Source organism: Harmonia axyridis, chromosome 2 (genome assembly GCF_914767665.1).
Source record: "Harmonia axyridis chromosome 2, icHarAxyr1.1, whole genome shotgun sequence".
NCBI lineage: Eukaryota > Metazoa > Arthropoda > Insecta > Coleoptera > Coccinellidae > Harmonia > Harmonia axyridis.
Window position 1 is genome coordinate 63,503,400 of NC_059502.1, and position 16,825 is coordinate 63,520,224.

A 16,825-nucleotide genomic window follows, 5' to 3' on the forward strand; every position below is an offset into this window, starting at 1 on the left:
GTAATTTATTCGAAGATCATATTTTGCCTGAAAAAAAAACGAAATACATAACTTGAACTTACTCGCTCCATGTTTCAGCAGAAGCTCCACCATCTTGATCCTGTTCTTTTTGCATGCAATGTGAAGGGGGGTGAATCCATTCAGTGCTCTAGCATTCGGATCTGCTCCCCTTTCCAAGAGTAACTTAGCGACCCTAACGTGACCACAGTGAGCTGCTACGTGGAGAGCTGTCAGGTAGTCCACTGTGACTTCATCAACTGGAGCACCATGATAAAGGAGAATTCTTGCTGCATCTACGTGTTCCCCTTGAGCTGCCATGTGAAGTGGTGCCAATCCATTCTTTATCAAAAATGGGTCGTTAAATAAAGTTAAATTATATGAGGTAAGGGCGAAACATCATTAAAAACGATGTCTGAAGCATAGGTAAGAGGTCTTGAAATATTGGTAACCCCAAATTTCAAATTTTTCAACTCTAACGACTAGAAGACAGGCATAGGTAGTGATATTCAATGAAATGACCATATATCCATGGAAACAGACAAAAGTATGCTCAGAAACAAGCGTAAATATACTTTTCCTACAACTGCTACGAAAAGTAGCGTATTCTTCATAACTTACTCAATTGCAAAACTATGTATTGCTCATACTGTGGGAAATATTATTTCTCACTGCACTTTGCCCACACCTCGCTTGGTAGACCAATGAAATTGGGCTTTTGAGTCGTTTCTATGGAAACGCAATAAATTAGCGCATACTGTCAACGAAGGCCATTTCGATTTGAATCAAGTCGATTACTTGAATTATTGAAATTTGTGCAGTTGTAGGAAAAGTATAGTATGCAACATGTGGAGAAAGTCCTTTTCTCGCTCCTTCCATACTCGCGAGAAAAGTTGGTCTAACCCCACTTGTTGCACAATATACTATTTTGCACGATAGGACGACTTTTGTTCATTAGTTATCGCGTTTGTTGCTAGATCGGTGAATTATTTTTACTGGTTGCTAAGATAAACAAAATACTATGTGAATCACTCACTTATGACTATATGACTAAATACCTATTCATTGAAATAATGAAATAGTTCACAAACAAATTGAATTAAATGTATTTAATATTGAAAGAGAAAGTTCAATTATTACAATTATTGATGAAAATACCGCTGGCTTGAGGAGTAACTGAATTCACAGAAACTGCTGCTGAATTCAATATTTGTTGTTTCAACTCGCTATCTTCAGGGTTCAACAGTGATAGGTATATTCTAACTGACAAAGAAACTGCAACACCCAAAAGGAGTTTTTTAAATTTTAATTCAAAAACAGTATAGCAAGGGGTAAATGATTCAATTTGGAGAAAAAAACGTGAAGGTTTTTTCATGTGAACAATTTTTGTTACTTAAATATTGTAGTCGTTTTTTGCAAGTTTTTTTCAATTTTACAACAAACCAGCTGTTCGAGGAGATCCACAATCGATGTTACTGTCCAAACGATTTAGTGCCGCATTATCGTCCGCATCTTGTGTTACCTCTGACGGATGAGCATCGCCGGCAACGATTACAGTGATGCAGAGAACATCTACATTGGAATGGGAAATGGCATCAGGTAGTCTTTTCTGATGAATCTCGATTCTCCAGGGGTGCACATGATGGCCGAAGAAGGGTTAGACGACGTCGGGGAGAAAAACGTGAATCTCAGTTTGATGTTGAGCGTCATGTACACCGGAAATTAGGCATTATGGTATGGGGTGCTATTGCACATACAAGTAGGTCACCTTTAGTCTCTATCCGAGGTAACATGACAGCGCTGCGTTACCTTCAAGAAATAGTGGAGCCATATGTTCTCCTTCGCCTTAACCGGCTCGAGAATCCAATATTTCAGCAAGATAATGCCCGACCTCATGTTGCCAGAGTTAGTTTAAACTTTTTCAAAGCGACCCATGTGAATCTTTTGCCATGGCCACCCAGATCCCCCGATCTTTCGCCCATAGAGCATGTTTGGGACATCATGGATAGAAATTTACCCCAGATTTCACAGACTTTGGCAGCTCTGAGACATAAAGTACAGGTAGCTTGGGATAGTATCCCTTAAGAAGAAATAGACCATCTCATGGCATCAATACCAAGACGTTTTGGGGAGTGTATAGAAAAACGCGGCGGACAAACACATTATCAACAAATTCATTAAAAAAAAAATTTAAACCCTTGGTTTTTTCTCCAAATTTCAATCATTCACTCCTTGCTATACCATCTCTGTTTTACCAAAAAAAAATTAAAATTCAAACTGCTTCTTCTGGGAGTTGCAGTTTCTTTGTCAGTTAGTATATTATACGAGAATATAGAATACACCTACTTTCGTTTTTGAGTGCATGGGTGCTCCATTCTCTAGCAGCATATCGACAACTTGATCATGACCTGATCTGGCAGCGCAATGAAGAGGAGTTAGACCGTCTCTTGTTTTCGCTTGTATATCAGCTCCCTTGGCCACTAGAAGCGACACCATGTTTATTTTCCCCCATTTGCTGGCCACGTGAAGTGGTGTGATATTGTGTTTGGCAGTGAAGTTTACATCTGCTCCCTTGTCGTACAACAGAGAAGCAACTTTATCGTTTCCATAGTGGGCAGCGATGTGGAGGGGGGTGAATCCACTCTTGGAGGTAACGTCGGGGTTGTGTTCGTTCTGTAACATTTGTAAACGTATTAATTGAGTACATGGAGATGGAAGTAATGCAATGAGTTCAATACTAATCCTGATTTTGATTCAGTGGAAATATAATGTTAAAATACATTTGATGGAATTACCAATCAAATCTGCTTGAACCAAAGTTATTTCCGAAATGCACAATGTTTTTGTCGAAGAGAAATTATTTTATAACAATCAATATAATCCAATGATATCATTTTGATTCCTTCTACAAGTACAGGGTGTCCAAAATTCAATGCTCACTGCAAGCATCTCGAGAACTATAAGACTTAGGGACTTCAAGGACCACCGAACTCTTTTTTCAAAATAATGAGATATAGGAAAGATATCTTGATTCGTTCAGGAGTTACAAGGCGTTGTTAAAAGTAATCACGTTTCGAATATTTCGTTTTATCTTGGTTTCTATTCGAAAGATTCAAAAAAACGTTTTTTTCAGTATTTTTATAGTTGATATGGTACTGGAAACACCACTAAAAACTCAACTGAGACGTGTACTTCAAATTTTCGCGCAGACTGTTTTATTGCACAAATTTTCAACGTAAAAGTAAAGTTTTTAGGAACTTGGATACCTGAAAGTTGTTTGAAGTGACTTTTAACAATGAATTATCAAAAATATTGAATCCATAATTATTTCAACATTACTTTGTAATTCATTTTTACATTGGTTTTTCTCTCTATAGCTTTATACCATCTCAGTTTTTATTTTTGAGTTACTCTCTCGTCGTTTCTCATTACTGCACAATTTTTTTTTTGTCTGGGGTCACATGAAATCGTTAGTTTATTCCTCTGAAATCAATACTCGGGATCAGCTAATCAGGAAAATAGAAGAGGCTAGCCAGAAAACAAAAACAATCCAAATGTGATTCGGAAAGCAGTTCGAGATATTCTGAAACGAGCAAGAAAATGTCAAAATAGAGGACATTTCGAGCCGTTTTTGTAGTTATTTTTCTAATTATTCCGTTATGTTTTTTCTGTTCATAATTGTTTCAAAATATACTATATAAACCTAATGCAACTCAATTCTCAATAAATAGAAACTGAAATTGTGTACAGCTATAAAAAGAAAAACCAATGTAAAAATGAATTACAAAGTAATTTTGAAATAATTATGGATTCAATATTTTCGATAATTCATTGTTAAAAGTCACTTCAAACCACTTTCAGGTATCCAAATTCTCAAAAATTTCACTTTCACGTTAAAAATTTGTGCAGTAAAACTGTCTGCGCGAAAACTTGAAGTACAGGTCTCAGTTGAGTTTTTAGTGGTGTTTCCGAATATTGAAACAATTATTCAAAATTCTGATGTACAGGGTGTTGTTTCGAGGATTCAAACGATTCATAATTTTTTGTTAACCCGGACCTGGATTTTAAAGGCGGTTATTGCATGATACGTTTGGGCTCTCAATTAGGAACATATTTGCCAAATATGAAGAAAATATACCGGGTGGTTCGTTTGATATGGCCTCAGAAAAAAAGGGGCAAAATTCATAAAACAGCCTTTATCTCGGCTACGAAGAAAGTAAGACCTAATAAATGGTATCTCCAGAACCGCCTTGGTGCCATCTATGCACCTGTGAAGTATTTCCGTTTCCCAATGAAACACCCTGTATAACATGATATTTAAATTTCTCATCAAACTAACCATAAAATCATGAAAAGTTTCAGTTTCTCTCGGCGAATCAACCAAGTGCTTATCTATGATAATCTGTGTACTTCAGATAAGCAAAAAATATTGGATGGCCACCAAGGTCTCAGGATTTAACACTAGACAACGAATTTCGGACACCCGATACAGACGATATAATTAATTTGATAACATTTTTGACAAACGTTCCATCAAATATAGATTTTACTTCAACAAATTTATTTCTGGATCTACCAAAGAGATGTAATACAGATAAGCATATGCAATTGTAACCTAAAAGTACGAGAGCCAAACTGTGTCATTAGGTCTTCGTTACACCGAGCTCATGAAACGAATGAAAATCGATAACGGAGCGGAACCTTAGTGCGGTATAATTTCGTGCGCTTGAATGAAGAAAAATAAATATTGCTTTTGCACTGAACGAAACCGCATCTTTGTAGAATGAGAAGTTGCGGTGGAATTTTATGGAACTTTTATAACTGTTTATTCAGTGGATACTGACCTTTTTTGTTCTTCGTTTGTCAGAGAACATTATTTTGTCGTTCCGAATGAAACAACATTTTCAAATGACTATGGGCAAGTCTGTTTATGAAACTCTATTCAAAGTCAATCCGTTAAATGATTAGCCATAGCATAAGAGGGATTGCTATTAATGTTGTTAAAATGGTAATATTTTAATGTCTTATGATTTGCAACTGAAGTAGATGATAATAGTTTCAATTTTTCAAAGAGAACCTTTCACTAGTTATAAACAGTTTTCAACTATAAATAAACATTTTTGTAATATTAAAAAGTTGTTCAAATCCTCTATGAACTAGATATATTCACTAAACGCGAATGTGCATTGAATAAAGAGCTTAAATCTTTTCCTACCGACATTTCATTATTTTCTAATTTTGTTTTTATCTTCGTCAGTCTATCTATTTGTTTATTTTCTTGTTTGTTTATCTATCATTATATCGAGTTTATACTAAATTTGTATCGATCGATGACAATTGTTGGATATCGTAATTTTTCTTCTTCCATGATGACTCTATTTTTTCTTCGATTTGAATATATTAATATTAATACCTACATGTAGCAGAATTTTAACTTATATATTAAGGTTTACAACTCTGCTTCCGCCGTTTTGCAATAGATAGCTGTTGCGGTAAGTGGCAGTCGAATTCAAAAAAACGTAGATGTCATAAATGAGTATTTGTAAACATAACGCCATCGAAATATTAGTCAATTTGTGTCTGCATCGATTGAACATGTCAGTTTACGAGCAAAATTCTCGTCATTTGCGGGAGCTTTTAATTTCCTGCTTCAATCTGAAGAATTCTGTGGCTGAGGCTCATTGAATACTCTATTGTGAGGCCGCTATTAGTGAGGGAACGTGGTTTCAACGCTTCAAGAACGGTGATATTGACGTCAAAGACCAGCATGGCGGTGGAAGAGAGAGGGTTTTCGAAGATGCAGAATTGGAGGCATTACTTGATCAAGACTCGTGTCAAACGCAATAAGAATTGGCAGGATCATTAGGAGAGACGCAACAAGCCATTTCAAAACGCCTGAAAGTCATGTAAATGATTCAGAAACAAGGAAATTGGGTACCGTACGAGTTGAAGCTGAGAGATGTTACACGTCTTTTGATTGCTTGTGAGCAGCTGTTTGCAAGGCAAAGACAGAAGGAATTCTGTATCGCATTGTGACTGGAAACGATAAATGGGTTCATAAAGATAATCCCAAGCGCAGAAAATCCTGGGGAGATCCCGGCCATGCTTCCACATAAATAGCCAAACAGAATATTCACAGTTCCAAGGTCATTCATAGTATTAGGAGGGACCAGCTCGGAGTAGTGTATTATGAGCTGTTAAAACCGACCGAAACAATCACAGGCGATCCTTATCGTACGTAATTAATGCGAATGATTAAGAACAAGGAAATAAGGTGCCGTACTAGTTGAAGCCGAGAAATGTTGCACGTCGTTTGTTTGCTTGTGAACAGCTGTTTGCAAGGCAAAGACAGAAGGGATTCTGTATCGCATTGTAACTGGAAACGATAAATGGGTTCATTAAGATAAGCCCAAGCGCAGAAAATCCTGGGAGATCCCGGCCATGCTTCCACATAAATAGCCAAACAGAATATTCACAGTTCCAAGGTCATGCATAGTATTAGGAGGGACCAGCTCGGAGTAGTGTATTATGAGCTGTTAAAACCGACCGAAACAATCACAGGCGATCGTTATCGTACGTAATTAATGCGAATGATTAAGAACAAGGAAATTAGGTGCCGTACTAGTTGAAGCCGAGAAATGTTGCACGTCGTTTGTTTGCTTGTGAACAGCTGTTTGCAAGGCAAAGACAGAAGGGATTCTGTATCGCATTGTGACTGGAAACGATGAATGGGTTCATTACGATAATCCCAAGCGCAGAAAATCCTGGGGAGATCCCGGCCATGCTTCCACATCGACAGCCAAACCGAATATTCACAGTTCCAAGGTTATGCTTAGTCTTTGGAGGAAGCTCGGAGTAGTGTATTATGAGCTGTTAAAACCGACTGAAACAATCACAGGTGATCGTTATCGAACGTAATTAATGCGTTTGAGCCGAGCAGTGGAAGACAAACGGCCGTAATACAACGAGAGACATGATAAAGCGATTTTACAGCATTTTACAATGCTCGACCTTATGTTGCGAAAGTGGTCAAGACATACTTAGGAACGTCGAAAAGGGGAGTCCCACCCCACCCGACTATTACTTGTTTCGATCAATGGCACACGACCTGGCTGACCGGCACTTCTGGTCTTATGAAAAAGTAAAAAATTTGATCGATTCGTGGATCACTTCCAAAGATGACCAATTTTTTCATGGCCAGTGATGGACAATACTTTGAAACATGAAGGCATAATCAGTTTTTTACAATAAAACGAATTTCGAATTTCGTAAAAAAACGGCGGAAGCAAAGTTGTACGCCTATGTATAATTTTTGATTTTTCATTACCTAGGTAAGTGGAAATTAATTGATTCAAAAAATGATATCATACCAAAGGGACTATAAGCATCACGAACAACAGATCTCAGACAACAACACAACAATTGTTTTCGATCGGCAAAATATTCAGACTGTTATTGACACTTGATATTAATTATTATTAATATACTACTAGGCACCTGTTCCTTTTATTATTATAATAATATTTTCAAGCCTGGCAATTCAGACCAATCTATGAAACTGTCAACGTCGTTTTAATCTTATGGCTTCTACGATAATAGGAGGTAACCGATATGACCTAGATCATGAACATGATTAGCACTGAATCTCGCTCACCTGTAGTAGAAGTGCAGCTGCCTTGACATCGTCCTTTTTAGCCGCTATATGTAGGGCAGGCAATCTTACTTTTCCCCTAGTATCGTTCTCTAACAACACTGCAACTACTTTGTCGTGACCTTGTTGCATTGCCACCGCCAAAGGAGTGAAACCATCCTGAAATGTTTGTCATTGAATCAGTTTGTTGATAATAAAGAAATTTTAATGGAAAGGTAACAAAAATATGGCAAGAAAACAACAATTGAACGCTCACTAGACAACAAAAAGCACATTAGAGAGATTCTGAAAATTATCTAATAACGTCGATTTTTTATTTTAATTTACCGTATTTTAAAATAATAATCTAATATACAGGGTGAATTACTTTGGAGTAATGACGTCACCGTCATTTTTTTTAAATGGAACAGCCCCATTTTGTCTCAATTTTCTGATTACTCTAGCTGAGCTGATTCCAAAAATATATCACATGTTGATTCCAATTGGTATAGGGTGGACGAAAATACAATATTTTTGTGTGTGCTCATAAAGTAACGCGTAACATTCTTTATTAGTTAAATTAACAATATTATCGAAAATACTTATTGTCTAGCGGCAATTGGTTTGAATGTAACATCCTGTAGTTTGTTTCATTTTAAGATTAATAAAAATGTTTAAAAATAAGAAATAATTTCTTTCATATTCCGTCTGCTAGACCACAAGTACCAAATATGTTTGGAAACAGCTCATTTTTATTTATCTAAAAATGTAACAAACTACAGGGAGTTACATTCAAACCAATTGCCGCTAGACAATAAGTATTTTTGATAATATTATCAATTTAACTAGAAAAGAATGTTACGCGTCACTTTATGAGCACACACAAAACTATTGTATTTTTGTCCACCCTGTACCTATTCGAATCAACATGTAATACATTTTTGGAATCAGCTCAGCTAGAGTAATCGGAAAATTGAGACCATTTGGGGATGTTCCATTTGAGAAAATGACGGTGACGTAATTACTCGAAAGTAATTCACCCTGTATATTTGGGTATTATTTCAAAATACGGTAAATTAAAATCAAAAATCGACGTGTTTCAGGACTATTTCTTGAAATGGTCTGTTTAGCTAAAAATGAATTTGTTCCATACTTTACGGACACAGTGTATAATAAAATAAAACATTGCGTACCTATGATGGTTTGTTAAAAACAATATAAATAATTCTAATGAAATAGATATATTCCTCAATGAAAAGACATTTTAACACAAGAACAGCTTTGAAAGTATTGCCTTAAAATTGGGAAATATGGTTCTTTGAACCATATGCACAGAACTGCGTAATAGATTAATAATTGTGTGGAGCTTTTTTAGCTCAAGTAGATAAAAATCGATAGTTACATGTATATAACGAAAGACATTCACAGATTAAGAAATGATTTTTAGTGATTACAAACATTAGTGTTTTTGGTAATCCATCATAGATGAAAATAATATCAATAACATGTCTCATCATTACAAAAATTTACTGAATCGAAGTTACTATTAATAACGGAGAATAAACTATCTGATGAACTGCCTGACCTTGACACTATTGCGTCATCCGCTACACCTATTCTTATTTATATTCTTCGCATAAAATATTTGTTTTCTTTGTGGAATTTAAAATTGGTATTTGAGCGTTCTTCGGTTGGAAAATATATGCGGAATAAAACCCTCAGTTCGTATTTTTTAATTTTGAATAACTGTTATTGTGTAAGATGGATGAAAATGTTTGGTTACACTTGATGATTTCAGTTGTTTTAAAATTCTCGCGCAGTCATGAAACAGCCGCAAAAAGTTGAATTTGAATCGGAGTGCATAAAAAAAACGTAATCCATAATTTAAAAAAGTCTTATTCAGGGGATTCCGAGGTATGACCTTGAAAATTAGAAATCATCTAGGTTTTCATCGATTTGTGACAAGGATAGTCTTCTTTCACTTCCATCTTGAAAACAGATGGCAGTTGCAGTGTGAAGAAGTTTTTCTTAATTTTAGCACTCAATCGATCCAATGACGATTTACCATAATCATATGTTTTGTTCTTTATGAAGATAGTCAATGAACAATATACCATGCACCTCCCAAAATACGGATGCCTTGGGCTAGCAACATGATGTTTGAGATTTTGATTTCTTTCGACAGCTTTCCCTTTACTCACTCAACTTCAATTCATGATCGGTCGAAAATATAAACTTTCAAAAAGAAAAAAAGAACACTCTAATATCTCTATCCAGAGTCGAAACTGTATTCCGAAATCTTGGCACGCATTTTTTGAAATTTTTTGATACTTGATATTTAATAGATAAGAATGTGGTATAACCAGTGTTGTCAGTTTCATGCTAAAAACAATTTTTATAACAATAAGTTCCCAACTAATCAGTTATGAATTTTTTTAAATTCCATTTGTAATACTGAATGAATCACCAGATGTTACGAGTTGGCTAGATGAGATATACTGTAATATAGGAGAAAATAATAAATCACTGGCGTAAAACTTGCAATGTTTTGTTTTTGTTTCTATGTATACACATCTAGATATGCGGATAACTAAACATTTGTCATTTTGAAATTCAATACGCTATATTTTTCTCGGAATTATTATGTTCACATTAAGGTGCAATGCAGCACCGTCAACAAAAATAGCTTTTGAATTTATAGTAATTATCCATAAAAAGACCGGTTGATTCCAAAGATCACGCGAAACATGTTATTTTGTCATTTTGCGCAGAGGCATGAGTCACTATTTATTACGATGGAGAAGACTTAATTTCGTTTGTTTTCCACTGCAGCATAAGATATAGCACGATGCAGTATTTATTCATTTCCAGTATGCAATAACGATATCTTTGTTACCTTTTTTTTCACGTGAATTTGGGTGAAACCATAAAACTAAAAGCGTATTTTTTTGATAATATTTTACAAACTTAGATATCAATACGAGAGGATATAAAAAGCTTTCTATTAGCAACATCGAATAGATTTTAAACACACTTGAACGAGAATACTTCAAAGACTATTATAGATCAAATAATTGAATTTTGAAAAAATTATTCACTCACATAAGTGTAAAATTGTCGCGTTTATATTAAATTCAATTTATTTTACCGCAAAGTTCTAGCCTGGATAATTTTTGAGTTATGGATTTTAGAATATTATTATCAGTATATGTAACGTTACTGCTTCTCAAGCGCATGGTAAGTACACATTGCGTTCCGATCAGTGTATGCATGGTCTAGCCTACCAGGTTGATAACCTGGGAAAGATCCAAATCTTGAGAATATCAAACAATATTCATTTTGCATGCCGCCTATTACTAATCTATTTATGAATTTCCCCACTATTTATGTAAATATAATGTACTTAAACGAAAGTCTAACCTAACTCAAACTGTATTAAGAATAGTCTATTCATAACTGCGAAATTATTAGCCATTAAAAATATACTACAATAATAAACATTTCCAAATACTGTATTTCTGGTTTTTTGATAATTAGTTGTTTTAAGTTTTAAGCATTAGATAGCCGTTGAAATTCATAGATATCATTTTCAAGATAGAAACTGAAAACTTCACTGTTAACCTATCGGAATATATAAAATCCAAAAATGGAATGACAAAAAAAAAACCGTTCGTACACGTACATGGGCTTCTCTTGAAAACTGTAAAATCTAAAGGGTATTTTTTTAGAACTATAGAACTTTAAATTGCAATAAAACAACGATGGATAATTCGATTGACATGAATTTTATTTATCCGCAAGATAATCTTGTGGCATTACATTTTAAATATGATTTCTGGCATATGACCGCCACGATTGGCTCGAATGTAATCCAATCTGGACGTCCAATTTTCGATGACTTTTTCCAACATTTGTGGCCGTATATCTGCAATAACACGGCGAATGTTGTCTTCCAAATAGTCAAGGGTTTGTGGTTTATCCGTATAGACCAATGACTTTACATAGCCCCACAGAAAGTTGTCTAGCGGTGTTAAATCACAAGATCTTAGAGGCCAATTCACAGGTCCAAAACGTGAAATTAGGCGGTCACCAAACGTGTCTTTCAATAAATCGATTGTGACACGAGCTGTGTGACATGTTGTGCCGTCTCGTTTGAACCACAGCTCCTAGACATCATTGTTCATCAATGCAGGAATGAAAAAGTTAGTAATCATGGCTTTATACCGATCACCATTGACTGTAACGTTCTGGCCATCATCGTTTTTGAAGAAGTACCAGCCCATAAAGCGCACCAAACAGTCGGTCTTTCTGGATGTAAAGGTGTTTCGACATACACTTGAGGATTAGCTTCACTCCTAATGCGGTATTTTTGCTTGTTGACGTAGCCATTCAACCAGAAGTGCGCTTCATCGCTAAACAAAATTCGCTTATGAAAATCGGGAACAACGGCAATCTCATTTTGGGCCCATTCGACGAATCTACGCCTTACTTGATGATCGTGAAACTATTCATGATGAATTGCCAAACCAAACTGAGAATAAATCACTTGACAGCTGTTAAATCGGTCGCCATCTTGAACAGTAATGCCAACTTAAAGTTATATACCTCGAAAAAAAAACACCCTATATAACTATCGGTTGCTATACTGCAATGATTTTTTGATGTGGAGAAAACGATCCATCAGGTTTCAAAGTACCAACTAAAGCCTAAAAGAATCAAACTGGAAAAAACTCGAAATCTTGGCGATACATGTAGCTTGAGGCAGTGAAACTGATATAAAATTTATCCTACTTCCCATCCAAATGAAAAACTATACTGATTTTTTCATACGAAAAAAATGTAATATGTAGAAGCCAGTTTACAAGAAAAGTAGATAGGTACACTTAAATACTGATATTCATAATATCTTTTCAACTCATATTTATAATCTGATCAACAATTGCGTCCTTTGAATGATAATCATATGAGGGGATTAGGACAGATTTAATAGCTAATTTCAGCCCACGTTTCGTTTATTTTTATAAATAAACTTCATCAGGGCCTACAAGAATAAAATAAGTCTATTATAATTCGAAATTAACCTCAAGTGGTCACAATAGGACAAGCACAATGCAAAAAAATAAAATTATTGATAAGTTGATGATGTGCAAAAAATGGGAAATGTTTAACAAAAACGCAAAATCTTACACACTTCAATTAGGGCATCAACAGTGCATAATAATAATAAACAAAACGTTGGCTTACAATTAGCTATTTAAACCTGTCCTCATCCGACAATCCTCTCATTTGATGATATTTATAATGCATTTTTTTCTATAAGTGTTGAGGTTTTTCCTAAAACGATTTAGAAGGTTTGAAATCACTGAACCAAAATGAATTGAGCTTCTCCATCTTTTCGTCTCCATTGACATAAAACCTTCAAATATCCATTTAACACCTCCAAAATTGAGTATGAGAAAAAAATTAACTCACCTCGGTAGCTAGTGCTTGATTGGCCCCCTTCGATAAAAGGAATTTCACACATCCATCGTGATTTTCTTGAGCAGCCATGTAGAGTGGCGTGAAACCATTCTGTGATTGAACATTGAGAGAAGCGCCATTTTGAACCAATATTTTTACAACTTCCTCTTGACCAGCTGAAAATGGAAAACATACAATCAGATGAAATATTCTGTGAAACTATTCTACACATATAAGATAAAATTTCAAAATAAATGTATTTTTTAAACTTGAGATAAGCGAATTAAAAATATTAGATAGGCCAGTGCGATGTGATCATTTATAAAGACCCTGTATACACCTTTTTGTTCGAAGTCTTGTTATACTGTTCAATGCCAATTCAACAATGCTGCGGTCTCCTTCAAAAACATAAGTGACTTTGAGCTTATGAAGATGAGAACATTGTCGTTGAAATGTTAAACGAAAATCGAGAAAAAAATTATTGCAATAAGAGAACAGTTATTAGGTTACAACTTATTAATCGATTCGACGATTTGTGTCTGCGTCATAAAGTTATTCTCGATTAAACATGTCAGCTTACGAGCCAAATTCTCGTCATTTGCTGGAGGTTTTAATTTTCTGATTTGATAAGGAGAAATCAGCAGCTGAGGCTCATCGAATGCTCTCAAATACCTATGATGAGGCCGCTATCAGTTGACGTCGAAGATCAGAATGGCGGTGGAAAAGAAAAGGTTTTCGAAGATTCAGAATTGGAGGCATTACTTCATCAAGACTCGTGTCAAACGCAACAATAATCGATTGTATCATTTGGAGTGGCGCAACAAGCCATTTCAAAACGCCTGAAAGTCATGGGAATGATTCAGAAACAAGGAAAATGGGTGCTGTACGAGTTGAAGCCGAGATCTGTTGAATGACGTTTGTTTGCTTGTGATCATCTGCTTGCAAGGCAAAGAACGAAGGAATTTCTGTATCACATTGTGGCTGGAGACGAAAAATGGGTTCATTACGATAATCCCAAGCGCAGAAAATCATAGGGATATCCCGGCCATGCTTCCACGTCGAAGGCCAAACCGAATATTCAAGGTTCCAAGGTCATGCTCAGTTTTTAATGGGACCATCACAGCGTAGTGTATTATGAGTTGTTAAAACCTACTGAGACGATCACAGACGATCTTTATCGAACACAATTAATGCGTTTGAGTCGAGTATTAAGGAACAACCGGCCGCAATACAACGAGAGACGTGATAAATTGATTTTACAGCATGACAATGCTCGACTCCATATTGAGAAAGTGGTCAAGACATACTCGGAAACGTTGAAATAGGAAAAGCTACCCCACCCGACGGATTCTCCAGACGTTGCTCTCTCGGACTATCACTTGTTTCGATCAATGACACACGGTCTGAGTGACCAGTACTTCCGGTCTTATGAAGTTGTAATAAATTGGATCGAATCGTGGATAACTCCAAAAACTGACCAGTTTTTTCAACGCGGGATTCGTACGCTGCCCGAAAGATGGGAGAAAATTGTGGCCAGCGATGGACAATACTTTGAATTATAAATGTATAATCAGTTTTTTACAATGAAGCCTCGAATTTCAGAAAAAAACGACGGAAGCCAAGTTGTATAAGCTTCAATCTCAAATGAAGAAACACCAGCTTCATTAATTTATTTTTTTGTTTCACTGTGTCAGCTGAAAGAAGCATTGAGTATAATACATAGATTCGCATTATCTATAAGATAATAAGATCTAGGCGCCAGACTCTTGAAAGTTTGTGTTACATGTTGACCTTGTTTGTAACGGGACAAATATAAAATGAAAGGTGTCTTCGTCTTAGACAATTTAATGATAGTTAACTTCAATGATTTCTTAAAATTTTGCTCCAATAAAAAAAAAGAAAGAGAAAGCGAGGGAAGAAAGTCCTCCATGAAAATTTTGTATCACATTCAAGATGAAATTTTTAATTCGTATTCAATTATTAACAGGTGTAAAGATTGCGATCACTTTACCGACTTCTGTCAGTGGCAATTGCATGAATGCTATAAATCTGAGATTGATATAATTATTTTCATGATTGAACTATCAGAATGAAACTCATAGGAAACGTTATTGGTGAAGATTGACCAATAAATAAATTTGACAATTTCATCCTTCCACCTAAAAACTCAAGGAACGAAAACACCACCATTTTCTTATAGATATTCATCCAGAATATCAACACATTTATTCTTGTGATCTCTTTCATCAGTTTCATTCATTAGTTCCATTGATTTTCCTAGAGGATTGAAGAAAGCAACCTCTGATCAAAAGGCTGTTTATTCAAATGAAGGTAACTACAAGCTCAATTATTATAAGTATACCTTCATAAAAAGCTAAATAACATATCTATTCGATGATATCCTTCAATTTACTGATATGTGTATAGAAACACAAAAAAAAACAAAAGTCCTTCTACAAGGTCGTTATAACCGACCTCAGTTTATTATATAATAATAATAATAATAATCATGTTTATTCAGAAATCCACAGTATGAACAATACACAAACAATATCAAAGAACAAACATTAGTGTCTCGATAAGTGTAGAAACACTTGTTTCGAGATAATGAAAAAGGAAATAAAATATAGTATATAAAATATAGATACATGTATTAAGCATGGCAAGTAATCAGTCCAAAATTGATAACAACAATGACAATCCGGAACAACAAGACCCACAACCATCAAAAGCAGTTCACAGTCCACCAAAACTGCAGCATCGTCGAGAATAACCGATTTTTCCGATTACACACACGCACACACCTGTCATTCTGTCATTTTGTCATTCTGTCATTTTTATAGTTGATGATATCTTGAATAATCTTAATTTCTTTTAACTAATTATCTTACCAAGAGAAGCTATGTGTAAGGCTGTATTTCCTTTCTTTGTAGCTGCATCAACAATGGCTCCCCTCTTCAAAAGTTCTTGGACTATTTCGATGTGTCCGTCCTTGGCTGCCAGATGGAGAGCATTCAAACCGTTCTGAAATGATAGACAGAATAATTATATAGTTTCCTTGATTTAGATCTGAAAAATTGTGTCAAACAGAATGCAAGACAGATCAGGTTGAAATAAATTTCAAAATGTTCTGTCAAGATGGAAATTTATTGAAGAACACAAATTTTGTTAATTATGTTTATGTACATTAAATGACTTCCTTCTTGTTTCGCATAGCTTGCTCAATCATATTGGATGGAAAATGTCCACATAAAAATAAATTTCACACAGTGAGGCGAGCTAGGAGGCCATACCTTGTTCCCTTCATGTGGAATCAGAACCCCTAGGAACAGAGTGCGAGTTGAAGAAAAAGTGAGAAACGTCAAAATAGAAAATCAGACGATAGAATGGAAAAAGGAATCATAATACCTGGGTACTCCCAGGTATTACTATACTAGATGAAAGAATGAAATTCAGCAAACAGATAGAAGAACAGAAACAAATGAAAGCAATTGTACCCGCTGCTCAGCCCGAAAAGTAAACTTTCCTTAGAAAACAAGCTGAAGATAATAAAAATAGTGCTAATACAAAGCATTACGTACGCAGCAGTAACATGGTATAATTCGAAAGACAAGATTAATACAGTAATCAGAACAGCGGTTGGCGCCCCATGGTACATAACCAACCAACAAATCGGAAAAGAATTGAAAATTGAAACTATTGAGGAAATAGTAAACAAACAAAAGAAGAAGATAATAG

At 35.3% G+C, this 16,825-nt stretch overlaps 1 protein-coding gene across 14 annotated transcripts in view; it reads right to left on the reverse strand.

Moving 5' to 3' along the window:
* Nucleotides 1-16,825, reverse strand: part of LOC123673496 (ankyrin-2-like) — a 121,201-nt gene that overhangs the window by 49,028 nt on the left and 55,348 nt on the right. For all 14 annotated transcript variants that reach the window (XR_006746481.1, XR_006746480.1, XM_045608012.1 and 11 more), the window contains exons 3-7: nucleotides 15,979-16,111; nucleotides 13,100-13,263; nucleotides 7,652-7,807; nucleotides 2,344-2,670; nucleotides 63-339 (exon numbers count right to left, since the gene is read on the reverse strand). Coding sequence is in view for 12 of the 14 variants with exons in the window: in XM_045608012.1 (XP_045463968.1) it covers nucleotides 63-339; nucleotides 2,344-2,670; nucleotides 7,652-7,807; nucleotides 13,100-13,263; nucleotides 15,979-16,111 (1,057 nt within the window). In the remaining 2 variants the exon portion in view is untranslated. The remainder of the gene's footprint in view (nucleotides 1-62; nucleotides 340-2,343; nucleotides 2,671-7,651; nucleotides 7,808-13,099; nucleotides 13,264-15,978; nucleotides 16,112-16,825) is intronic.